The sequence below is a fragment of the Delphinus delphis genome, chromosome 6, assembly GCF_949987515.2.
Source record: "Delphinus delphis chromosome 6, mDelDel1.2, whole genome shotgun sequence".
NCBI classification, from domain to species: Eukaryota; Metazoa; Chordata; class Mammalia; order Artiodactyla; family Delphinidae; genus Delphinus; species Delphinus delphis.
The window spans coordinates 80619531-80645493 of NC_082688.1; the positions used below are offsets into that span (position 1 = coordinate 80619531).

Below are 25963 nucleotides of genomic sequence, written 5' to 3' on the forward strand. Positions count from 1 at the left end.
GATGGCGACTGGAGGGAGACAACGGTGGCACTAGCTTAGTAGGAGCCCGGAGCTCAGAGAGAGCGCAGTGCAGCAGAAGCGGCACTTGCAGGGAGGGGGGAGTGGGCGGAAAAGCCATTCTTTTTTCTTTATTCTGTTCCAAGGCAGTGAATTCCACCATTCAGTCTTCCAGGTCACTTATCCGTTCTTCTGCCTCAGTTATTCTGCTATTGATTCCTTCTAGTGTATTTTTCATCTCAGTGATCGTATTGTTCGTCTCTGTTTGTTAATTCTTCTACGTGTTTGTTCTTTAATTCTTCTAGGTCTTTGTTAAACATTTCTTTCATCTTCTCAATCTTTGCCTCCATTCTTTTTCCGAGGTCCTGGATCATCGTCATATCGTTATTCTGAACTCTTTTTCTGGAAGGTTTCCTATCTCCACTTCATTTAGTTGTATTTCTGGGGTTTTATCTTGTTCCTTCATCTGGTACAAAGTCCTCTGCCTTTTCATTTTGTCTATTCTTCTGTGAGTGTGGTTTTCCTTCCACAGGCTGCAGAAGTTCTTCTTGCTTCTGCTGTCTGCCCTCTGGTGGATGAGGCTCTATGTCATTCTTTTAAAGGTTGTGCCCTGCCCCTTCTCTCCTGTTTCAAAACCAGCAAGGACAGGGACTTCCCTGGTGGCGCAGTGGTTAAGACTCTGTGCTCCCAATGCAGGAGGCCTGGGTTTGACCCCTGGTCTGGGAGCTAGATCCCACAAGCATGCAGCAACTAAGAGTTAGCATGCCACAACTAAGGAGCTGGTGAGCTGCAGCTAAGACCCAATGCAAGCAAATAAATAAAACACACACACACACACACACACACACACACACACACACACACACACACGAGCTGATTTAAAAAAAAGAACCAGAAAGGACAAAGTCTGTGAGGGGGGAATGTGCTTGTGTGTTCTGGGAATAGCAAAGAGGCTGGTTTGGCTTGAGCCTGGTAAGCCAGCAGGGAGCAGTAGATTGAGATCCAAAAATTGGAGACGACCTTACAACGGTAGAGAGCTTGAGGTTGATTCTACTCTGAGAGATGGTAAGCGGTGTCATGATCTGAATTTACAGAGCGGTGTCATGATCTGAATTTACATTTTTAAAAGATTGCTCAGGCAGCTGTGTGAACAGACTGTATGAGGAGTGGAGGAGCTTGGGAAGGTAAGGAAGCTGGAGACCGGTCAGAAGGTGAGAGATGATGTGGCTTGGACCAAGGAGGCAGCAGTGGAGTTGATGAGAAGCAGTTAGATTTTAGATATATTTTGAAAATCTACCTGACAGGAAACACTGTGGATGTCGGGTGTGAGAGAAAGAAATGAGTCAAGGATGACTCTAAGGTTTTTGGCCTGAGCAACCGGAAGACTGAAATACCATATATATGAAAGAAATCAGAAAATGGCTGGGGGAGGGCAGGTTGGAAGCCATGGTGGAAATTTTACTGGTTAGAGGCTTGAACGAACTTTCTGGAATGATGGGGATGTTCTCTCATTTAGAGTGGTGGTTGCCTGGGGGTAAACACTGTAAAAACTCAGTGAACTGAATTTTTAGTATCTCTGCATTTTATTTTATATAAATTATACCTAAACACACACACACACTTTTATTGATAACGGGGAAGACTTAAGAAAAAAGGAGTTTATTTTAAAGGTTACACATGACAGAGAATGGGATCCATATTGGAAACTCGTTGAAATTGATCCTCCCATCTCTCTCATGGGGGTCCCTGCATCTCCCCGTGCTTCGGCATCTTCATCACTTTCTCTTTTTTTGTTAATAATTTTATTTTATTTCATTTATTTATTTTATTTTATTTTACTTTTTTTGTCTGCCTTGGGTCTTCATTGCTGCGTGTGGGCTTTCTCTAGTTGTGGCGAGTGGGGGCTACTCTTGTGGCTACTCTTTCATTGTGCTGCGCGGGCTTCTCATTGTGGTGGCTTCTCTTGTTGTGGAGCATGGGCTGTAGGCATGCAGGTTTCAGTAGTCGCAGCACGCGGGCTCAGGAGTTGTGGCTCATGGGCTTAGTTGCTCTGTGGCATGTGGGATCTTCCCGGACCAGAGATCAAACCCATGTCCCCTGCATTGGCAGGTGGATTTTTAACCACTGCATCACCAGGGAAGTCCTTCATCACTTTCTTAAACTGTGACAATCAACAAAACAAGCTGATTTGTAGTATTTGCTGATTTCTGTGACATCAATATTCCCACCATATTTCAAGCCACAGGCTACATCAAGCTACAACATCATCCTTGGAGGCGGTAGATTGAAGTAGTGGAGAACACAGACTTCAGTGCAGGCAAGTTCTTTACCTCTCTGGGACTGTTTCCTCATCTGTAAAATGAGAAGGTGCTACTAATGCTGTCTCCATAGGGTTGTTATGAGGATTAAAGGAGTTAATATGTGGCATCTTGTACCTTTTAACTGTTAATAGCTCTGCTGTTACTTTACTGTGTGTCCTTGGGCAAGACCCTTCCTCTCTCTGCATCTTAGTTCCTGTATTTGTAAAACATAGAGGTTTTGTTATAAATACTCTTTGAAGTCCTTCCAGCTCTAGAAGTCTTAGGGCCTTCTATGACTCCAGTTACAGAGAAATCTCAGCCTCCCTCTCTGGGTTTTAAGCTCTATTCCTGAAATCACAGGTACAAGGCACCTGAGTGGTGTGAGAAACAGCCAGGTAGATTCCAAAGTGGATTCAGTCTGAAGTGGAAAGTTAAAATTGTCAGGCTTGATCTCAGCCTGGGAAAACTCCTCCTGAGCCAAAAATTTCCAGCATTTGCGACTCTTTAACTGGCAGCTCCAGGTGCTGGTCAGTTTGAACTGCTTCATTTGGATGCCTGCCAGGAGCCTTTGTTTAGGAACTTTCTGATTTTCCCCTGCTAAGTAGGTACTGAAGGGAATACCTTTTTTTTCTTTTCTTTTCTTTGTTGTTTGGTTTTTTTTTAAATTTTATTTATTTACTTATTTATTTTTGGCTGTGTTGGGTCTTCGTTGCTGCATGCAGGCTTTCTCTACTTGCAGCAAGCGGGGGTTACTCTTCGTTGCGGTGCACGGGCTTCTCATTGCGGTGGCTTCTCTTGTTGCAGAGCACGGGCTCTAGGCGTGAGGGCTTCAGCAGTTGCGGCACGTGGGCTCAGTAGTTGTGGCTCGCAGGCTCTAGAGTGTAGGCTCACTAGTTGTGGCGCATAGGCTTAGTTGCTTTGCGGCATGTGGGATCTTCCTGGACCAGTGCTCGAACCCCTGTCCCCTGCATTGGCAGGTGGATTCCTAACCACTGTGCCACCAGAGAAGTCCCTCTTTTCTTTGTTTTAATGGAAAGAAACAGTAATAAAAAGAAGAAAACAAATACAGAGAGAGACTAGGTTAATAGAAATAGATTAATAGAAGTAGAGAAAAAAACACCAAGAGAAAGAGATTTTTCCTACATTTTCTAACAAAAGAAGACAAATACAAACAGAGCTGAAGACAAAATAAGAGCTGATTCCTACCACAAGTCTGGAGAATTTCTTGGAAAGGATCATGTTTAAAATAAATACACATGCAGCACAGGTGGAGGTATTTCTTGCCTTTTCCTCTACCAACTCTTAAGTCTGAGGTAACTCCTGTAACCCCTACTCCCGAATGCCCAATGGAATAATTTTACATATTTTTCCATTCAGACCCATATTCTCCTGGTTAAATTCTGTAGGACCTACACTTATCACCTTAGAACCAAAGATTCTAAACTGAAAAGTGACCTCAGAGCATACCTCCTCTCCCTGCAGTATTTTACATATGAAGAAACCAAGGCTCAGAGAGGTTGAGTAACTTGTCAAGGTACCACAGACATGTGACAGAGCTAGGTTAGGTGGTAATTCATATATCTCAGTGGCACTTGTCCTATCTATGAGGGTCCCAGAAATAAACAGATGGATAATTGAGAGTTTAATAAAGGAAAAGCAACAAGAAATGATGCAGTATCCCAGGGCCAATGACAGTGGGAAACTTGATCACTATGGGACCTGAGGGGACAAAGGGAGGAAGCAGAGAGCGTATGAAAGGTGTCTGCAGAGACCCTGCTTTTAGGAAGGTGGGGTGTATGATGGGGAATAAACAATCTCACATTCCTCTTTTTCCCACTTTTAGCCTCCATTGGCTGAACGTAACTAGAAGCCAGAGGACAAGGAAGTCTGTTGATAAAAGACCAAACTGAGGCACTGAACAGGGAGGGTGGAAAGCAGATCTGGAGGCTACAAGGAAGCAACCTATCACCATTCTATTCACTGAAATTTCAAACAATGCTGTTCATGCCCCATAATTTGGCCTTAAAGTGTGCAACACAGCAAGTTGTCAGGAACATAAGATACAACAGGAGTCAAGAAAGCTCCAAGTTAGGACACTGAGCTGTCATATAGTGCTGGAAGCAGAAGACTAGCTGGGTGGATGGAAGTTTCCAGGGGCTGCTCTGCTCCTCAGCCCAGTGCCGAACCCACACAGACTTGGCGGAGAGCCTTTCAACAGCCCAGGCCCTGCCCTCAAGGAATGCAAGTCTAGTCTGCAAAGGGTGAGGCCTGACCGTAGATGACTCCTCCTGGAGACCTGCATGATGCTGATGGGCAGGGAAGACTTCTCCACCAGGGCGACTTTCTGGAGAATCAAAAGTGATGCCAACTAGGGCTTCCCTGGTGGCACAGTGGTTGAGAGTCCGCCTGCCGATGCAGGGGACACGGGTTCGTGCCCCTGTCTGGGAAGATCCCACATGCCGCGGAGCGGCTGGGCCTGTGAGCCATGGCCGCTGAGCCTGCGCGTCTGGAGCCTGTGCTCCGCAACGGGAGAGGCCACAGCAGTGAGAGGCCCGTGTACCGCAAAAAAAAAAAAAAAAAGTTAAAAAAAAAAAAAAGTGATGCCAACTATAGGAGAGAGGGGCTGGCGTCTCTGTCCTGGGACGTGTGAGGAGATAGTTTGGTGGAAGCTCGGGGAGACCTAGGGAACCTTCTCCTTCCTCAGAATAAAGTTACTTCTGCAGGCATCTCCTGATTTCACAGTTCCTTTTGGCTGTATCTTGTCTCCTCCTCTCCCACTCTTATACCTCTCCTCCCTGAAGCCAAAGGAGTCTGAGGTGGAGTTAATAAGATTCTCAAAAGCAAGTTAAGCCAGTTCCTGCAGGCCTGAACATGTTCTGTTGAGGAGTAGCCCCTGCAGAAAACTACTGTCCCCAACTGTAGCCACAGTCAGCTACAAATAGTGCAGAAAGAGGGGTAAGAGCTCAGAGAAAACACAAATCGGCACCTGACTCCAAACATAGATGAACCCAAACTGGACCTGTAGATGCTGGGGCCTTGCCTGCAGGGCAGAGCTAAGGCTCATCGTGCCCTAACCCTGGTCAGCACTGGCCACTTCTAAAAACATCTCTTTCCTGAGGCCTTGCTCCAATTCTACCAGCTCAGCTTCTAGCAGAGTTCTAAGAGAAGCTGCATTCCAACAATGACTCAAGAAGCCCAGCTTTCAGCTTCTCTCTCTAGGGTTGTTCAGGTCCCCTGTGTCCTAGGGAAAAGCCACACATGGCTCCCTTTGGCAGGAGCAGCCTGGCTAAGCCTCTCACCTCTCTGTGGTTAAAAGGGGAGGATGCAACCAGGAAGTGTAAAGGGGCCCCTAGTTCTAGCTTGGGTAAAGGCCTGGCTGGATGCTTGAAGGCTTGGATCCTTTTGTCCAAGATAACTCCAGCTAGTTCCCATGCTCCTGGCTGTCCCATAGTCACAATTATTTGGACTGAGTTTAGGTGAGGGAGGTTGGCCATCTTCCAGGGACTGTGAAATCTACGAATGCTTCACAGTTGTGCCCTATTTCAAAGCACCTTCACATCCCTTATCGCAGAAGTTCACAATCAGCCCAGAGAGACTCAAACAGCCTACAGTCAAACAGCTGGTTAATGATTAGAGACAGGATACAACTAGGAACATCAACCTCAGATCCAGTGCTCTTTCTCCAAGCTGCCTCCTACCTAATTCCTCCAACCAATGCTCAGTTTATTGAATTTGGAGATGCCCTGGCAACATCCTGTTGTTCCTCGAACAGCAAGGTCTATCTGGCTTTAAACAACACACACACACACACATACTTTTGAGAAATTGTGTGCATATATTTTTGTAAGTCAAATCTGTACATAAATGCATAGGGGAGCTTGGTTCAAGGATTGTCACTCTGAAAAGTTCATTACAAAACAAAACAAAAAGACCTCCTTTAAGACTTACATTACACTACAGCCCTGCCTACCTCTCCTCCCTCCCTTCTTAAAAAAATGTTTTGTGCATATCTTTGATCACACTCCATATGGAGTTTGTTTATACAGGGGTGGTGCCTCCAGAGGTTGGGAAGTAAGTTCTGGCTCCCCCTACTGGGCTCATGATGAATTCATTGGCCCAAAGGAATTTTCTCAGTCTCCCCAGAAGATTCTGGGGCTCTGGGGACGATCATGTTCCTGCCTGTGCTTGGAAACACCCCAAAAAACAGGGCTCCCTGAGGAAGGGTGTGATCATAGAAGACTTTCTAAAAGAGTTAGGTCCTGAACTACACCTTGAAAGATTTTGACAGGAGGAGTTGGTGGTGAGCAATCTTGAGAAAGGGAAGTGCTGTGTGAATTGAGAGGATTGGATGAGCTGGCTGGCCTAAGCAGGATGTTTGTACCCCAGGAAAGGGAAGTGAGGAATTTTCGTTCTAGGATTTTTGAGCAAAGGAGCAATCAATATTCTCTCTCCTCCTTTATTACTAACTTCTTATTCACAACCAGCACATGTTGAAGAAAAACTGGGAGGGTGTATTTTAAGTGACACTACTAGAAAATACAGATAAGCAAAGGAATAAAAAAAATATCATTGAGGGACTTCCCTGGCGGTGCAGTGTGGTTAGGAATCCGCCTGCCAATGCAGGGGACATGGGTTCGAGCCCTGGTCCGGGAAGATCCCACATGCCGCGGTGCAACTAAGCCTGTGCACCACAACTACTGAGCCTGCGCTCTAGAGCCTGTGAATCACAACTACTGAGCCTGTGTGCCACAACTACTGAAGCCCATGTGCCTAGAGCTCATGCTCCTCAACAAGAGAAGCCACCGCAATGAGAAGCCTGCACACCACAACCAAGAGTAACCCGTGCTCGCCACAACTAGAGAAAGCCCACACGCAGCAACGAAGACCCAATGCAGCCAAAAATAAATAAATTCATTAATTTAAAAAAATCATTGAAACTCTGCTGCCAAGAGACCCACTACTGACATTCTAGTTATAACATTTTAGATTTTTCCTGTATCTAAATGTAGATATGTATGAATTTTACAAGAGATCCTGCATTAGAAGCTGGCTTATAACTTTGTTAATAATATATTCTATGTTATAATCATCCTATGTCACTACATATATATTTACTTGTTATATACCACTTTTAAAACCTATTATAAAAAAATTCTAACATTACATAATTAGAAATACTAGCATCATAAGCCCCCATATACCCATCTTGCAGCTTCAACAATTATAAAATTACCTCTTTAAAATAATCTAGGGACTTCTCTGGTGGCACAGTGCTTAAGAATCCACCTGCCAAGGCAGGGGACATGGGTTCAATCCCTGGTCCGTGAAGATCCCACATGCCGCGGAGCAACTAAGCCCGTGCGCCACAACTACTGAGCCCGCGCTCTAGAGCCTGTGAGCCACAATACTGAGCTTGTGGGCCTAGAGCCTGCGCTCCACAAGAGAATGCAATGAGAAGCCTGCCCACCGCAACTAGAGAAAGCCCGTGCACAGCAATGAAGACCCAATGCAGCCAAAAAAATAAAAATAATCTAACCCTCTGGATTATTTATTTATTAGTATTTTTTTGGCCACACTGCGTGGCATGTGGGATCTTACTTCCCCAGCCAGGGATTGAACCTGTGCTCTTTGCAGTGGAAGTGCAGATTCTTAAGCATTGGACTGCCAGGGAAGTCCCCCTCTGGATTATTTTAAAACATAACCTTGACATCATGTAATTTCAGCTGTAAATAAAATATCTCTAAGAGGTAAGATTAAAAAAACATAATCAGTAAAACAAACAAACAAACATAATCAAGGTATCATTGTTATACCTAGAAAAAGTAACAGTAATTCTTTGCTATTATCTAATACTCAGTCAGTGTTAAGTTTTCCCTGATTACCTTTTTTTTTTAATAGTAATTTTTTTTTTCTTGGCCGCATCGTGTGGCTTGTGGGGTTGACCAGGGATTGAACCCGGGCCGGCAGTGAAAGCTCCGAGTCCTAACCACTGCACCGCCAGGAATTCCCTCCCTGATTATATTTTTCAGTTACATTGTTTTGAATTAGGATGTAAACACCCTCTACACATTAGTTTTCTACGCCTGTCTCAAGTCTCCCTTAATATACAATAGTTCTCTTTTTTTTGTGCTAGTTGTTTATTGAAAAAAGTAGATCATTTTCCTTACATTCAGCATTTGGTTGTTTGCATCCCTGCTCTACCATTAATATGTTCTTCCATCCACTGTATTTTCTGAGAACTGATAGATCTAAAAGCTTACTCAGATCAAGTTTGATTTCCTGGCAAGAATACTTCTTAGGCAATGCTGTTAACTTCCTATTGTGACCCATCAGGAGGAACATAGTATGTAGTGGTCTCTCTCTGTAATAAGATTGACCAGAGAATATTTAAAATTTTTATTTAACCATTTCCTTATTAATAGACTTAGGATACTTCCAGTTTTTTGTTTTGTTTTTTTGCTAATTAACGCTACGACAACCATTCTTATACATCTGTCTTTGCATGCTTGCCTAGAATATTTCCTAAAATTCCCAGAAGTCTGGGTCAATGGATATAATCAATAACTTTTTTTTTTTTTTTTTTTTTTTGAGGTACGCGGGCCTCTCACTGCTGTGGCCTCTCCCGCTGCGGAGCACAGGCTCTGGACGCGCAGGCTCAGCGGCCATGGCTCACGGGCCCCACCGCTCCGCAGCATGTGGGATCTTCCCAGACCGGCATGTGGGATCTTCCCGGACGGGGGCACGAACCCATGTCACCTGCATCGGCAGGCGGACTCTCAACCACTGCGCCACTAGGGAAGCCCAATCAATAACTTTTCAGTGCAATAAATACCAGTTTGATAGGCTAAGCCTTCCTAATAAAGACCACAGTAAATAAAATAAACCAGTAGCCCAGGAACAATAAAGTCAATGCTGACTTTTTCTGCTGACTTGGGCATCCTTCTCATTCTGGCGAGCAGGTCCAGGTCTGCACAGGCAGGCACAGGGCAGATCCTATTGTAAAGCTAGTTTAGGTATGTTAGGCCTTAGCTAGATCTTCTATTTTCTCCTGGTATCAAGGGGACTGCAGAGAGCTGTCCATGTTATTGGCTAATAAATTCAGGATGGGAAAGCATCCTGAGACTCTGCTGTCTACACTGTGAAAAGATGACCTAGGGTAAAAGTTAAAAATGTTGAGGCAGTTTGACACAGTTAGGAAAAAGCAACCAGAGGTAGGCAGTTTGGGGGATTACTGCCTCGGTCCTGGAAGGAACAGGTTTGTCAGACAGAAGCAATTAAATTATGGTTCTGAGCTTTAATTTTTGCGTTTACAAGTCTTAGCACTACTATTTAAGTACATTTCCTCTTTGTATCATCATAGAAAAAAGTTTTTCTTAAATCTCAAATGTGATTTCATAAAAATTGGTATCTGAAAATTCCTTAGACTACTCCTGTATTAATTTGCTAGGGCTGCTGAAACAAATTACCACAAACTTGGTGGTTTTAAAACGACAGAAATTCATTCTCTCACAGTTTTGGAGGCCAGAAATCCAAAATCAAGGTGTCAACAGGGCCACAATCCTTCGCAAGGCTCTAAGGGAGACTCTTTCCTTGACTCTTCCAGCTTCTGGTGGCTCCTGGCATTCTTTGGCTTATAAATGCATCACTCCAATCTCCTCCTGTCTTCAGGTCATCTTCTCTGTGTGTCCCTGTACATCCTTTTCTGTCTCATAAGGACACTCTCATTGGAGTTAGGGCCTAGCCTAACACAGTATGAGCCCATCTTAATCCTTCCCCTAATTACATCTGCAAAGACCTTATTTCCAATTAAAGTCACACTGAGGTTCTTCTGGTAGACTTGAATTTTGCGGCGACACTATTCAACCTACAATTCCCAATGTTTTACTGGAAACCGTTAGGAAAATAAGATTCATTTAACAAACCTGCTATATTTACCTGCTTTGAGGACAAACTGCTTGAGGATCACTGCTTATTCTTCTTAGCCTTCCCTGCACCACTAGAATAGTTGTTGTGGATCCAGGAAATCTAATGTCTAATTTGAACTCCTGTCCTCATCATAAAAGATTAAAAAGAAAAATGATGTCCAGAGGGGAAAAGACTTGTTTAAAGTCATGCTCATAAGCAGCAGCAGGAGATCTATAACTGAGCCCATATCCTCCCCTTTCAGTCCACACTTACCTTGCGCAATTGGCATTTGGGGGTGGCATGAATTTACCTCCTCCAGGGAAGAGCAATAGTATCTTTTTTTTTTGGGGGGGGCGTGCCGTGCGGCATGCTGGTTCCCCAACCAGGGATCCAGGGATTGAACCCCTGGGCTCCCTGCACTGGGAGTGCAGAGTCTTAACCACTGGACTGCCAGGAAAGTCTCTCTCTTTTTTTTTAGTATCTTTAATTAGGTAATATAACATCCCCCTTCCTCAAGAAAAAAGAAAGGGCTAATGGTGGGAACTTAAGCATGGTGATTGGCACAATAATTCTGTGTTTCTAGCAGAAGGCCCTGGGGGCAGAGAGCTGCAGTGGTGGTAGTTAAGGATGTTTCTTGGGCAAGCAACACATTACACGGCCCAAACGTACACTCCTCAGGCCAACGTACCCAGCACAGTGTTCTATGCATCAACAAACGGCCTTGACCCTGGAGACAAAAGAAGCTGCATTATTTTTTCCAGTCCTCTGTCCAGGCTGTCACCAGCTAAGAAAAATGTAGCTACGAGTAAGGGAAGTTTATTTTCTTTAAGATGGGAGTTGATCATTTGTTTTCTTCCTGTTCTTAGCACTAGGGATGTTAATTACAGCTCTGAATACTGCTTAACAAGAAACGCAGGAAACATGTGACTCTGAGCTCAGTTAATGAGTATTATTATCTTTTAAAAATTCTGATTTCGGCAATTACACACTAATCAAGAGTGTTCACATATGAGGCTCAACCCAGGGGGAGTTTAAGAGGACAGCTCATACCTGTCTTGGAGAGCTGAATCATGAGTTTACAGTCCCATCTTGAGTTCAGTTCACACCTCTGTCTTTAGTGGTAGTTTAGAAACAAATTTCTCACATTTGTTTCTCTAGATTATTCTTTGGAGGAGCTGAAATGAGGGCAGGAGAACCAAGCTAATAAACCCGAACTTTCTTTTGTCTTCATCAGTAATTCCAGAATTAGAAGCCCACGTTTCTACCTTCCCAAAGCTTCCAGCCATTTCAGCACAATAGCATGAAATGAGATGTGGCTAAAAGCAAGAAACATTGAGTGTTCCTCTTCTCCCCTTTCCTCTCCACATTGTTGTCTCCCAGACACCAGCCAACTGAAAAGGAAGGAAAAAAACACTTGGGTCATAGGATCTTACAAGATTGACCCCCCCCAATCCTAAGCCATGGGTCTTGACACCCTGCTTACTTTTCCTGGGTACCTGCTCTAGGAAATGTATGGGATCAGAGGGCCCTGGACTGGCAATCTTTAGCTTTATTAGGAACACTAATAAATTTAATAGAAAATTAATAGTTAATTAAAAAAATATATTTATTTTGACTGCATTGGGTCTTCGTTGCTGCATGCGGGCTTTCTCTAGTCGTGGTGAGCGGGGGCTACTCTTCCTTGTGGTGCGCAGGCTTCTCGTTGCGGTAGCTTCTCTTGCTGCGGAGCACGGGCTCTAGGCACGTGGGCTTCAGTAGTTGTGGCACGTGGGCTCTAGAGCACAGGCTCAGTAGTTATGGCACACGGGCTTAGTGGCTCCACGGCATGTGGGATCTTCCCAGACCACGGCTCGAACCTGTGTCCCCTGCATTGGCAGGCAGATTCCTAACCACTGCAGGACCAGGGAAGCCCTAGTTAATTAATTTAATGGACCAGATTAATACTAATCAACTTCGGAAGTGGCAGGCATGAGGGAACCTGGGGCATAAATGAGGTTCCAAAGACTTCTGCAAAAGGACCCAAAGGATGATGGGAGGAGCCAGCAGCCCATCTGGAATGAGGCATGCGCCTGAGAACAAGGAAGTTCTTTCATGGCCTGGGAGTAAGGACTGCTGGCAGGAAAGGGAGGGACCACATAAAGTCCACAAAGCCCTTCTGTGATACACACTTTGCTGCAAAGTTTGGTTGGAAAGTGAGAGCAGGGCCAAGATTCCACAGAGGCCAGAGGTCCAGGCCAGGCCCTTCCCACATCCTGTGTCGCCTTTCTCTGAGCATGTTTCATGCACATGAGTCCCATGGTAACCCCAAACCTCAGGTTGTAAGAAGCATGTCTGTTTTAATCTGCATTTCCCCAAAATAATTTGACCATGGAGCATTTTGCAAACACCAATTACTGTTCCATGGATTGGGGATTCTGAAAATCTCATTTTGGGAAAGGCCAATTCCAGTCCTTTTCCAAATGTTAACTCTTCTCCTCTAGGAAGCCCTCTCACTTGCTTCAACTCATTCACCTCCCCCTTCCTGTTTTGCAGCCTGTGATCATATAGGTAGGTGCCTGTATGAGTCATGTTCTGAATCAGTCTCTAAGTTTGGGGCAGCTGTATTCAGCTTGCCTGGCTCTGTGGCCCAGCCCTGATGGGTCTCCCAGAGATGACTGAGGAGAGTGGTAGGGTTCAGCAGTCTGCCTTTCTCTCAGCTACAGCCCCAAACAGCTTCCGGGAAGAGCATCACTCACTATGGACACTGTATCCTCTCTTAGAGCTATGGTTCCAACTTCAAAAAAATGATACTGTTCCCAGGGCACTATCACACTATCCACTGAAGCAGACGGGGCCTATCACCAACCCTCGTTTATGTTAGAGGAGCTGGTCACGTTGCTCACATCCACAGTGATTCAGAGCAAGGACTAGCACGCTCCCTCATCTTCAGTCTGTTTTTCTCTCCAAGTATCGCACGACTTCCCCCGGGCATACCCACTCTCAACTGGACTCCAGAGCAACTGATCTTGGGCCAGGGCTGGGGACAAGGAGCAAAAGCAGGTCTTAGTGTTTGTGTGTTTGCCCTTGACCTGCCTTTACCCTTGAGGGAACTCCTGTGTTCTTCTGCTCCAAGCAATCCAACCACCCCAAGCTGACCTTCCAACCAGTCATTTGGGGCCTTTTTCCTGCTGTCTCTTGGCTATACATACTCAAACTTTGCATTGGAATAAGATTTATTTATTTTTTTTACTTGGCAAAAAGTCAAGTGCTACATTTTTAAAAACAAAATCTCAAACAATCAAATGCATTACCCATCACAGAAGAGGGTCTGGCAACAGTACAAAACATCCTACTTAAGATTTTTTTTTTTATACAAGTAGGTTTAAAATGAGTTCTGTGAGAACTAAGAAATCTACAGCTTGTAGTTTAATAATAGAAAAAAATTAAGACAATTAAAAGATCTGTAGCATCCAGCATTTTGCTTAATTCCCTGTTTTATAGCACCTATTTCTCTAGGTTAGAAGATGAGAATTCTAGAACCTGTGGTGTATGCCTTGTACCACAGCAAGATAGGGTGGACCTGCTGTCTCCCCTCCCCACCAGCCCCCATCACCAAGGAGAAGACACTCTTTTTTTTCAATCTCCCCACTTACTCCCAGAGCAGAGGGGGATAACTGGGAAAGCAACTTAGAAATCAGAGTGCAGGAATATGACTTCCTTTCCCCAGAATGGGCTGCTGACAGAAGCAGAGTATGTGTTTAGAATGGTGGAGGAGTTTGTGGGTGGGAACAGCTATTATCTGCAACATGATGCATAAAAAGCAAGGAGTAACTGGACATCACGGTCAGTTGCCTGCAAGTTTAAAAACCTCAGACTAAACAGACAGTTCGAGGGAGGAACAAATTACTAATCACATAGATGCTTTACATGCACACCACTGTTGGCTGTAGGCCACCTCATCGCCATCCCAGGGCTGAGCCAACAGAGTGGCTCCACTGTACTAAGAAAAACAAACATTACACACAGGAAGCACTCACTACACACAGATAAATCCCCTGTTCACCCCCACCCTCCAGAACTGAACCCAATTTAGAAAACAAAAGCAAAATCCACTGGGGAGATTCGAAGAAGGGCAAAGAAGTTTCTCCCCAAAGCCAAGGGGACCGAGTATGTGAATTTTAGCAGACTTGAGGCCCCCAGCTCCAGGCCCCTGAGAAACCAGATCAGGTCTTATTTGAGAGGAGGGAGAGGGAGGTTTGGATGTAGATTCTTTTTACGAAGTCCTACCAAGGCTTCTGTAGCCTCCAGAGCTGCATCTTGGATGGAGACCCTGATGTTTTGGGGGGAGTGGCCATTGATTTAACCAGATGGGAAACTGAAGTGGAAGTGACACATACACAGAAATGTTCTCACCTGGGGGACACACAGATGGGAAGGCAGGTGGGAGATGGATTACTTTGGAGTCCTGGCATGAGTCCCCAGGAAGCTTTCAATCTAACTCAAAGGGTTTCCTACTGGTGATTTGTTTTCCTTTCTATTTTTACTTCCTATAATCAGTGTTGTTAGACTTTACAAAACAAGATAAAAACTAGTCCCAAAGCTGGACTCTGTGAATATAGTTGTTTCTTTTATAAATATTTTAATTACAGTAATCCTCACTCCAGATAATTTCAGTGACAAACGGTACTCGCAGGCACACAAGTTCTCACTCACACACACATACACACACACACACACACACACACAGCCCCCAAACTTTCACAGAAAGTCTGACAGCAACCATATAATTATAAAGGAGCCCCCACCTCTCAAGAGTGAAGTAAGGGTGAGAATGACTATGTCAACCTAAAGAAGCCAGAGGGGAGACTGTGTGTCACTTAAAAAAAATATATAAACAGGAATTAACAATGTCTGATTGAGAAGCCAGAAAGAAAAAAGATAGTAAAGTAAAATTCTGCTTACCAAAAGGGAAAAAAGGAAAAAAAAAAAGAGAAAACCCTTTAGATTTCTGTACAGAGGTTCTTCCTGTCAAGTGCCTAAACCATAGGCAAACTCTGGCATTCCCACTAAAATATGAGGGACTCACACCACTGGAAAAAAATCAAAATAAGAAATGGAAACTGAGGATGGAAGTTAGTGAATTTCTGTGCATTCTGGGAGAGACTTAGTTGCCGTTAACTCCAGAGCCCAGCGTAGTTTCCATGGAGTCCTGAAGGGAGGGGTCCTCCTGCCACGAAGAGCTTCGTTCCAGACGAGTCGTAGCAGTGTGTGTAGACAGCGTTGGGGAAGGAATCAGTGTCCGAAAAGTAACTCCTCCAGGTTTCGTCATGATTCTGTGGGAAACAAGAGACTCTGAGCACTCGCCGTGGGGCAGAAAAGGGAAACAAGGGACAAGAATGCTTTCTGGGCTCCTTAAGAGGAGAGGGTCCTATATCTATACAGGAGACTGGTGCTCAGGGGAGCTGGAGCCCCATTTTTCCAAATGAACATTAGGGAGGAGCCAAGCAGGCTGAAGAACTGCTACACAAACCGAAGGTCTTCTCAGGACTGCTGGAACCAAATGCTTTCACAATTCACTGGCAGCCTCAGTGGGAGGTTCCTCTCCTTCCAGCTCTATTATCACCTGGGGGTTATTCTGGGCCAACCGGTGTGTCTTACTGGGCCTGTTTTCCCACAGACATGCAGACACAAAAACAAAACCAAGGGAAAGTGCCTTTCTCTGCTCCAAGGAGTGTCTCTTACTAGTGAAAAACTATGTGGTAGGTGGTGTGTCAGTGGGGGTGGGAGTGGGTGGGTAGAGTGAATACAACTTTTCCGTCACTGTCCAGTAACCATGTGAGGCATGGGCTTACTCACCAGCCAGCCTCTGCCAGTTGTTAGTTTCAGATTCTCCCCTGCTAGTCTGGGCTTGGACCCATAACAAGCTGAGAGCCTCTCTTCCAGGAACCTCTGAGCTCGGATGTCATAGAATAGCAGGGAGCCCTGCCCTGTGCCCACAGTGATGATGTGCTCATAGAAGCTCACTGACCGGATACCTGAGAGAGAGAAAAGTAAAGGGCAATCAGGTCTGCTAGCCGGAACTTCTCTGACACTGAGTTCACATGGCACCCCTAAATACCACAGCGCCTTTCCCAAGGCAGACCTAGCTCACACACAAGCCAGAGAACCCCGATGCCACACTGCCCATCCACACACTAACAGGAATTTTCCCATAAGCCTCAGAAGTACCAAATGCCTGATGATGCCCAAGATGCTTTGGGCCCAAGACCGTAAGTATGCCCTGAACCTGCTTGCCTCCCCTCGACTCACTCTGAAGCCACCTTTCATAACTCTAAGTTCTTCTCCATTGTATGTTTCCAACCCGTACTGAAACTGAGGGTAATCTGCATATTTACAAATCATTACATTAACAAGGACTTTCTTGTATTTGACCTAAAACCACTACCATGGCACTGCAAGAGGTCTTTATCTGGTATTAAGTGTGTTATGAGAGTGGCAAACAGCCTAGAACTGAAGCACTCAAAGGTGCACTGTCTCTCACTGTGAATTTAAGACAAGTCACCTGATCACTTTGGGTCACAGGGAAAATACATCTGCTGCATCTGTGGATCAGATAAGTGCATGGGATGTGAAGATATCTCTAAGTACAAAAGAGGTGCTCACTAATATCTGTGAAATCAGTATTTCCTTATTAGGTTTGCAAGCTACTCCTGTAACAGTAACCAAAATCTCTTAAAACTTCATTGCAGACATCATTCCGGCCAAGACTATTTATTCTTTCCCTTACTACTTTCCTTACACACATTATTCTCTCTGTTCTGAAATGTATTTCAAGAATAACTGAAACCAAATCTAAAACAATGGCCAAAACTGCAGCATCTACACAAAAATAAATACTACTTGAAAGAGAAGATACTGTGCCTTTTAGGACTCCCAGGATAACGTAGCCACATTTTTGCACGAGAAGGGGGACAATGTCAGATGAAGAAGGAAACACATTTTGTTAAGTTGGACAACCTGGATTCTGGTCCCTGGCTGTTCCCCTACCAACCTGTGTGGTGTTTGGCAAGTTATTTAACCAATCTGGGTCTCAGTCTCCTCATCTATAAAATAGGGTGTAAACTGCTTCCCACAGGGTCCTTGGTAAGATGAAATGAGATGTCAGACAAAGGTATTCTGAAATCTTAAAGTACAGTACAAATGTAAGTCTCTTTTTATTCCTCAATGAAGAATGAGGGTGCCCTCAGAGAGAATATGCTATTAAAGATTGGGAGGCGGGGGGGCCTGAAGCCTAATTCACCCAGTGGGTAAGAACTAAACTGAAAATTTTCTTCAGCTTTATTGAGGTATAATTGACATAGAATACACTGCACATATTCAAGGTATACAATTTGAAGTTTTAATATATGTATATATCCATGACACCACCACCACAATCAAAATAACATATTTATCACCCCCAAAAGTTTCCTCATGCCCCTCTGTAAAATCCTCCTCACCCCACCACATCATCCCTTAGCATAAAAGAATTTTATAGTTCAGGTAGGGTCCCAGCAAAAAACTACCACAAGGAGTAGGGCTCTGTGGAAGAACAAGGAAACCACCAATACGCTGACTATTGGTTTCCATCAAAGGCTTCTGTGGCCACACGTTTGTGTGCGGTGTGCGAAGCTTTGCTGCCATATGCAGGTATTCCATCTCCCCTCTGTGTCACCAAACACCTCCACCAGGTTCCATAAAGATCACTATATTTGCTTCACCAAGTTCCATAAAGATCACTATATTTGTTTGGATCAATATTGAAACTGAAGGTCAAAACCCATTCACAACGCAGCTGTAAGCCTGAGGGGCACATGGGGGCCTCTTACCACTGCCTCGCTCCCTGGAGCAGACAGACTTGACGTTGTATGATGGTTGCCGTGGATCCAAGAAGGAGACATGAGCTTGGGAGCCCACTGCATACACTGACCACTCACTACCATAGGCCAGGCACACATTCTCACGGCAATATGGCAATTTGGTGGAGAGGAGCTGAAAACAGAGAGAGAAGAGATGCACCTATGGCATTACCGGAAAGCACACGGCAGGGCATTGTTCTTAGATGCCCACCTCTGTGGGCTTTCCTCATATACCAGACAAACAAAGTCACAGACAAAAAGACATGTACCAATTAAGGAAATAACATCCTGCTCCACCCCTACGTATGTAAGAGAAAGAAAGAATGATGATACTAAACAAGATCTAGGTACTGAAGAGGACCAGTTAGGGAAAAAGGTCAAGCTCGAATTAAATAATCAGAAGCAGAGAGAAAGGCCAAAAGCCACAGGCTGTTTCCAGGGATAACCCCAGGGCACTAAAGCCAAGGTCCCACTCTGTTCTCTCTGCTGGGAAGAGCCACTACCCTTCTCACTGATCTTCAGGTAAAGGGGCTGATTTCTGGCTACCCTCAGCCTAACTCCCCAACTGTATGGGAGTTGTACACTATAGAAAGCACACTCGTGGGACTGCTCAACCCCAGGTAACCCCAATCAGCCTTAACCCTGGATCCTTGTCATTTAGCCAATCCTCAGTGGCTACTGCACGTAAGGGACCAAGCAAGGTCAGTGGAGCTCAACGGCTGCTGTGACACGAAGGAGATCAATAATTCCTGGAGCTCTGCTTCCTCTTGAAAAAGAGTCTATCATAGAAGTTATAAGCAGCAAAGGCCTCTGGAATAAGAAGAGGACAAACGATCCACGGGTAGGTTTAACTTTAGGTAAAAGGTGCTTGCAAATACTGTAAATTAAATCCATACCATACATGATTATTTTAGAGATGATTAATCTTAGTTTAATTGATCTTCGGTTGCCAATGGCTCCTAACATTTAGGTTTTTCCTGCCCTCACAATATTGCAATTAGTCAATAATCCATAAGCAAATACTTAAATGCACTGTGGATTGGAAGACTGCTAGTTAAAGGAGTCTCTCAGCAAGTCTTTGCAATGTGAAAGAATCACCCCCTCTTTTTTTTTTTTTTCCAGTTCTGGACATTAGTTTAATCAGTCATTTTCACCTTCTCTGAAGAGCATAAAAATTTACTCAGTTTGCCAGTATCCCTGTCATGAAATTGCTGTAAGTTGTTCTATATTAATTATTTCACAGGAAATAGACAGATCTCTTATTGTTGGGTAATGGAAATGTGTAGATTATCCTGTACATGTTACTCCGATCAACTGATAACATAGTTTCTGCTGGGTTCCCTCTGACTTCTTTAAAAGACTTTTAAGAGGGGCAGGCCAGACTCAGAATTTCATTCACTATGCAATCACATGCCCAGATCCTTGGAGAATTCGTGCCTTAGACAAGAATGAAAAAGTTTAGGGAGGATTAAAGTACTTTAACTATAAGGTGAAACTACTAAGTCATGTTCATCATACCTTAGACAGTGTATTTTCAGCCTTCCAGAGATGAAAGTAGCCATCCAGAGATACTGCTCCCAATTCCTGCAAAAGCAATGAAAAACAGGTTATACTCACAGCAACTAATATATAACAGTAAGCAGGGGAAGACCCTGCAGGTTGGGGTCCTCCCATTACTCACTCCTATCCTATGATGGTGCCAGGGATTATCAGCCCATCTTCTTACCCTAGAAAATGCAGCTGTACAACATATTAAAGCAAGGCTGCTTCTTGACAGAACCCAAGAAGCAAGTCCTGGTTTGAACATAGACACCCATGGTTAAAAAAGCCCATACTATACAATCATACACATGACATCCTGTTTGATAGTTAGAGCAGAGCATGCACATGAAAGACAGTTTTGTAAGTCTCAGTGTGAGAGCTTCTATAAGTAGAGGGTCTAAGCTGGGAGAGATAAGTCTACCCCTAACCCATAAATATGGATGAGAGATAGGAGGCGGCTAAGGGAACTACCCCTCAAATTGTGGCCCAATTCAAATTTTGGGAAAAGAGCCTTTCTTCTCTTCTGGCTCTGGGTCTCCATACTAACACTCTACTTAATAGCCCAGCAGTTTCAGATCTGACTCCAATGATTAAGTTAAGACTTGATGGCAGTGTTGAGAAGAGGCAGTAAAGAATGAAAAGAAACTGAATACAAGAGAGAAGAAAGTGATTGCATGTAGGAAAATCACACCCAAAATAGAGCACCGGCAGGATCACGTGCAAATGAAGACAGTCAAATCAGAGTGGCCCTGGGGAAACTCTGAGAGGCTAACAGATATGAACCATCCAGAGAATACTCAATGCAAGGGGTGGCTTTCATAATTTCAGTTATAATCTTTCTCAGAGAGAGATTATAACTAAGCATCCCTCAGCCTTCAAGAGATGCTCTGTGGGCTCAGAACTGAGTTATGTAGTAAGGTCTGACTTGGGGAAGGAGAAGGAGGACAGTGCACCTCCCAAGACATAAGCCAAGAATCTGAAGCAAGAGGAACAGGCTTCAGGGAACCTTTGGCAAGCTCATACCTTGTTCTTGTTGTTGAAGGCCAGAGCTCGGACCTTGCAGTTGTCAGGGTTTGTGTCCTCCTTGGGGATGTCCTTTAAGGCCTTGTGAGTGATGTGAGCATACACAGGGACCTGTGACACATTGTGCCTTGCGTCACTTTTGGTTAACACATCATCTGTCACCTCCCAGAGTCCCATAGAACCATCGCGTGAGCCTGTAGGGCAAGGAAACCACAGATGTCAGACATATCCAACTTTCCATGAGACAGTCCCACAGAAGCCAAATGGGATTTCTTAGTCTAGCTCTTTGTGCACCATGCTCATATGTGTTGAAGCCTGGCCAGGTGGCCCACACCAAAACAGAAAGCAGTATGTATTTTAATAGCTACACCAAGAGGATGATTCAACTGAGGTGTAGGAGTTAAAATATAACCTTTAAGTGTAACGTAGTTGGTGGGACTTTTGCAAAGAGAATACATTTGATAAAGCTCAGTAATTTTCCAAGCCAAATGCTTAGGTCACTTGGGCATGCATGCATAGGTGATTTCTACTAGGCAATAGGGTTTGGGAACTTCCACTCTAGATCAGTGATGCTTAATATTTTCTGAGTCATGTACCCCTCTTAGGAATGTTAAAGACCCCTTTCTCTAGAAAAATACACAAAAAACCTACCTTGCACACTCAGTTTCAGGGAGCTTCATGGGCCTCTTGAAGAAACCATAATCCCTGAATTAAGAATGACTGTTCTGGGCTTCCCTGGTGGTGCAGTGGTTAAGAATCTGCCTGTCAATGCAGGGGACACAGGTTCGAGCCCTGGTCCAGGAAGATCCCACATGCCGCGGAGCAACTAAGCCCGTGCGCCACAACTACTGAGCCTGCGCTCTAGAGCCCGCGAGCCACAACAATGGAGCCTGCGTGCTGCAACTACTGAAGCCCGTGCGCCTAGAGCCCGTGCTCCTCAACAAGAGAAGCCACCGCAGTGAGAAGCCCGCGCACCGCGACGAAGACTCAACACAGCCAAAAATAAATAAAATAAAATAAATTAAAACAAAATGCCTTAAGAATGACTGTTCTACATTAAGATGAATGCTTAAAAACATAAACAGTTTTCCTTAGGGAACATAATGAAGCACTTAAAAACAAGTCTATGGTATAGTCATAAAACAGTATATCAAGAACCAATAAAAAGAGCTTCCCTGGTGGTGCAGTAGTTAAGAATCCGCCTGCCAATGCAGAGGACAGGGGTTTCAGCACTGGTCTGGGAAGATCCCACATGCCGCGGAGCAACTAAGCCCGTGCGCCACAACTACTGAGCCTGCGCTCTAGAGCCCGTGAGCCTCAACTACTGAAGCCCACAAGCCTAGAGCCCATGCTCCGCAACAAGAGAAGCCACTGCAATGAGAAGCCCGTGCACCACAACGAAGAGTAGCCCCCGCTCCCACAACTAGAGAAAGCCCACACCCAGCAACAAAGACCCCACTCAACCAAAAATAAATAAAAAAATAAAATAAAATAACCAATAAAAAAAGTGCTTTCAAATTCCTTTCCAGTAGCATTATCTGCCAACACTCCTTTGAGACCAGAAGGTGCCCTTCTCACACTGCAAATCTCCTGAATAGTTCACAGTAAAAATTGTCTAACATGGGATAAATATCATCCAACTTGTTTGTATCATAAGGTTTGTGGACAAAGGTTCAAAGTAGAGGGCTCATCATGTGTGAAATCTAGAAAAGGCCAGAGAGTGAAGGGCACATCTAGAGAACTACGTACAGTTTATAATACAAATTAAAAAAATAAAACTATACAAGTCTTATTATGAAAAATTTCAAGCATATTGAAATGTTGAAAGAATTTTACAATGAATTGTATACTTACACCTATAGTCTACTATCAACATTTTCTTATATTCAGCATATCATATATCTATACATATATCCATCCCTCTATATGATCCCATTTTAACCTACTGATAATCCCATTTTAACAACTCAAATACGTACTGAAAAAAGACTAGCAGGATTGATTTCAAATTGTTAACAGTGACTATCTCTGGGCACAAACTGTGTGGGTAATTCTTTCCTTTTTTGTTTATTTGAATTAAAAAAAATTCTTACAATAAACATGTATTACTTTTACAGTAAAGAAAAAATTATTTTAAGAACTAATCTGGCAGCAACATGAAGATTAGATTGGAGGAGACAAGACTAGAGGCAGAGAGAAAATATGGAAGGACATTGGGGTAATTCAAAAGATAGACGATGAGCACTCAAGTAGACAAGATAGAAAAGAAATTGATGGATATAAGAGATATTTTAGAAAACAGAATCAACATGGCTTGGTAATCTAAGGATACTGAAGAGTCTTAGTTCTCTGGCTGTGCACCTAGGTGGAAGGTAGGAGAATTTACGAATATATGTCAATGGCAGGGGGAGGTGAGGTCCTGGAAGGGAGATGATGAGTTTGAATACACTGAATTTGAGGGGAATGTTCAGGGGTTGATGCTCATCATCAAGTCTAAACATTAACACTGGTTAACAAGTATTGAGCATTTTCAATATGGCAGCCACTAAGCACTACCTCATCTGATCTTCCCAATGATCCTGTGAAGTATATATAATCATTATCCATGTTACAGATGAGGAAATCCAAGTCTCAAAAGCCTTAAATAACTTGCCCTCTGTGCTAATAAGTGGTAAGACCAGGATTCAAATTCAGATCTTTATTATCAGAGCCAATAATCTTTTTTTTTTAAATGCAGCAAAAACTACTGTTAATGGTACATCAAACACTTTTTTATAAATAATAAAACCTTGTTTATTTCCAATTTAACAAGACATCTACATTGACTTAAAACTATTTGGACTTTCTTGCTGATGTGACCTCTCAGAGTATGAAATTCCTCATTTGGATGTGAACAAAGCAGAACTGAAAATTCAAAAGAAACTTTTTTTTTTTTGGCCGTACCATGCAGCTTCCGGGATCTTAGTTCCCTGACCAGGGATTGAACCCAGGCCCCCTACAGTGGAAGCATGGAGTCCTAACCACTGGACCGCCAGGGAACTCCCCAAGAGAAACACTGTCCCCTGCCCTCCTGCACAGCTGAACGTTAGAACTATTTCCAACTGAGCTGCTTACTGCAAAATTTTGAGGCAGTTTCTCAATCTTTGTATAGTATAACACTCCTCCAAATTGGGCTCCTGGTTAATTGTCTCTGCACATATTAGTTTTAAAATGTATACTGGGGACTTCCCTGGTGAGCCAGTGGTTAAGAATCTGCCTTCCAATGCAGGGGACGCAGGTTCGATTCCTGATCGGGGAACTAAGATCCCACATGCCGCAGGGCAACTAAACCCGGGCGTTCTAGAGCTCTTGCGCCACTAGAGAGCCCACGTGCTGTAACTGCTGAGAGGCCCGCGCGCCAGCGAATGATCCCGTGTGCCTCAACTAAGATCCAACACAGCCAATAAATAAATATTAAAAAAAAAAAAAAGACAGCACAGATCAGTAGCTAACACTTCCTGGGCTTCTTTCACTGTGGTTGTTCTGCCTTTGAACAAATGGGAAGGTTGAGCTGGGAGGATTTTTAAAAAATAAATAAATAAAATGTATACTGTGTTTTTACTGTCTTCCATAATTGTCAACAGTATGTCACACAGCAACTCCATCACTAAGGTAGGGAAGTGTACTAACTTACTTTGATGATTAGGAAACTGAAACACAGCTTCTTTCAACATTTAACAATTTGGAGAACAGAGCATTTGAAGATTAGTACTTTTACAAAGCTATATTTCCTCAATTTAGATGGCAAAATTATATATTAGGAACATCGATGGAAGGATTTTTGTTGTGTATGTTGATTTATAGTGATTCTACAGTTTATAAGGAAGGTGCATTCTATATTATCATAATTAAAGTCTCAGTAGAAGATGAGAATTATCACGAACATTTAGATTTTAATTTTTCATTAAAGTATAATTCACTTACAATATAATATTAGTTTCAGGTGTACAGCACAGTGATGCATTATTTTTATACTCTATTTAAGGTTATTATAAAATAATGACCATATTTCCCTGTGCCATACAATATATCCTGTTGCTTATTTTATTTTTTATAAATTTATTTATTTTATTTTTGGCTGCGTTGGGTCTTCATTGCTGCACGCGGGTTTTCTCCAGTTGCGGCGAGCGGGGACTACTCTTCGTTGCAGTGCGCAGGTTTCTCATTGCGGTGGCTTCTCTTGTTGCAGAGCATAGGCTCTAGGTGCACAGGCTTCAGCAGTTGTGGCTCACAGGTTCTAGAGCACACGCTCAGTAGTTGTGGCACATGGGCTTAGTTGCTCCGTGGCATGTGGGATCTTCCCGGACCAGGGCTTGAACCCATGTCCCCTGCATTGGCAAGCGGATGCTTAACCACTGTGCCACCAGGGAAGCCCTGTTGCTTATTTTATACATAGTACTTTGTATCTCTTAATTCTATACTTCTATCTTGCCCCCTCCTTCTCTCCCCTGGTAACCACTAGTTTGTTCTCTTTATCTGTGAATTTGTTTCTGTTTTGTTATATACGTTCATTTAATTTATTTTTTTGATTCCACATATAAGTAGTAAAGTGTTTGTCTTTCTCTGACTTATTTCACTAAGCATAATACCCTCTGGGTTCATCCACGTTGTTGCAAATGGCAGAATTTCATTCTTCTTTAATGGCTGAGTAATAGTCCGTTGTGTATATATACCACATCTTTTTAAAAAACTTATTTCATATTGGAGTATAGTTGACTAACAATAGTATGTTAGTTTCAGGTGTACAGCAAAGTGATTCAGTTATACATATACATGTATCTATTCTCTTTCAAATTCTTTTCCCATTTAGGTTATTATAGAATGTTGAGCAGAGTTCCCTGTGCTATACAGTAGGTCCTTGTTGGGTATCTATTTTATTTTCTATTTTATTTTTTTATGGCCACGCCACGTGGCTTGTGGGATCTTAGTTCCCTGACCAGGGATTGAACCTGCACCCTCTGCAGTGAAACCACAGAGTCCTAACAACTGGACCACCAGGGAATTCCCTGGTTATCTATTTTAAACATAGCAGTGTGTACATGTCAATCCCAAACTCCCAATCTATCCCTCCCCGCCGGTAACCGTAAGTTCATTCTCTAAGTTTGTGAGTCTGTTTCTGTTTTGTAAGTAAGTTCATTTGTATGAACTTTTGTTGTTGTGTTTTTTTTTATATTCCACATGTAAGCAATATCATATGATATTTGTCTTTCTCTGTCTGACTTACTTCACTTAGGATGATAATCTCCAGGTCCATCCATGTTGCTGCAAATGGCATTATTT

The 25963-nt window shown here is 43.5% G+C and overlaps 1 protein-coding gene across 1 annotated transcript in view; it reads right to left on the reverse strand.

Annotated features, from left to right (window-relative positions):
• Positions 1-13389: 13389 nt before the first annotated feature.
• DCAF12 (DDB1 and CUL4 associated factor 12) overlaps positions 13390-25963 on the reverse strand; it is a 41334-nt gene continuing 28760 nt past the window's right edge. The window contains exons 5-9 of the mRNA XM_060014900.1: positions 20645-20838; positions 19598-19663; positions 18050-18212; positions 16038-16216; positions 13390-15514 (exon numbers count right to left, since the gene is read on the reverse strand). Of these exons, the coding sequence (XP_059870883.1) occupies positions 15356-15514; positions 16038-16216; positions 18050-18212; positions 19598-19663; positions 20645-20838 (761 nt within the window). The 3' untranslated portion in view covers positions 13390-15355. The remainder of the gene's footprint in view (positions 15515-16037; positions 16217-18049; positions 18213-19597; positions 19664-20644; positions 20839-25963) is intronic.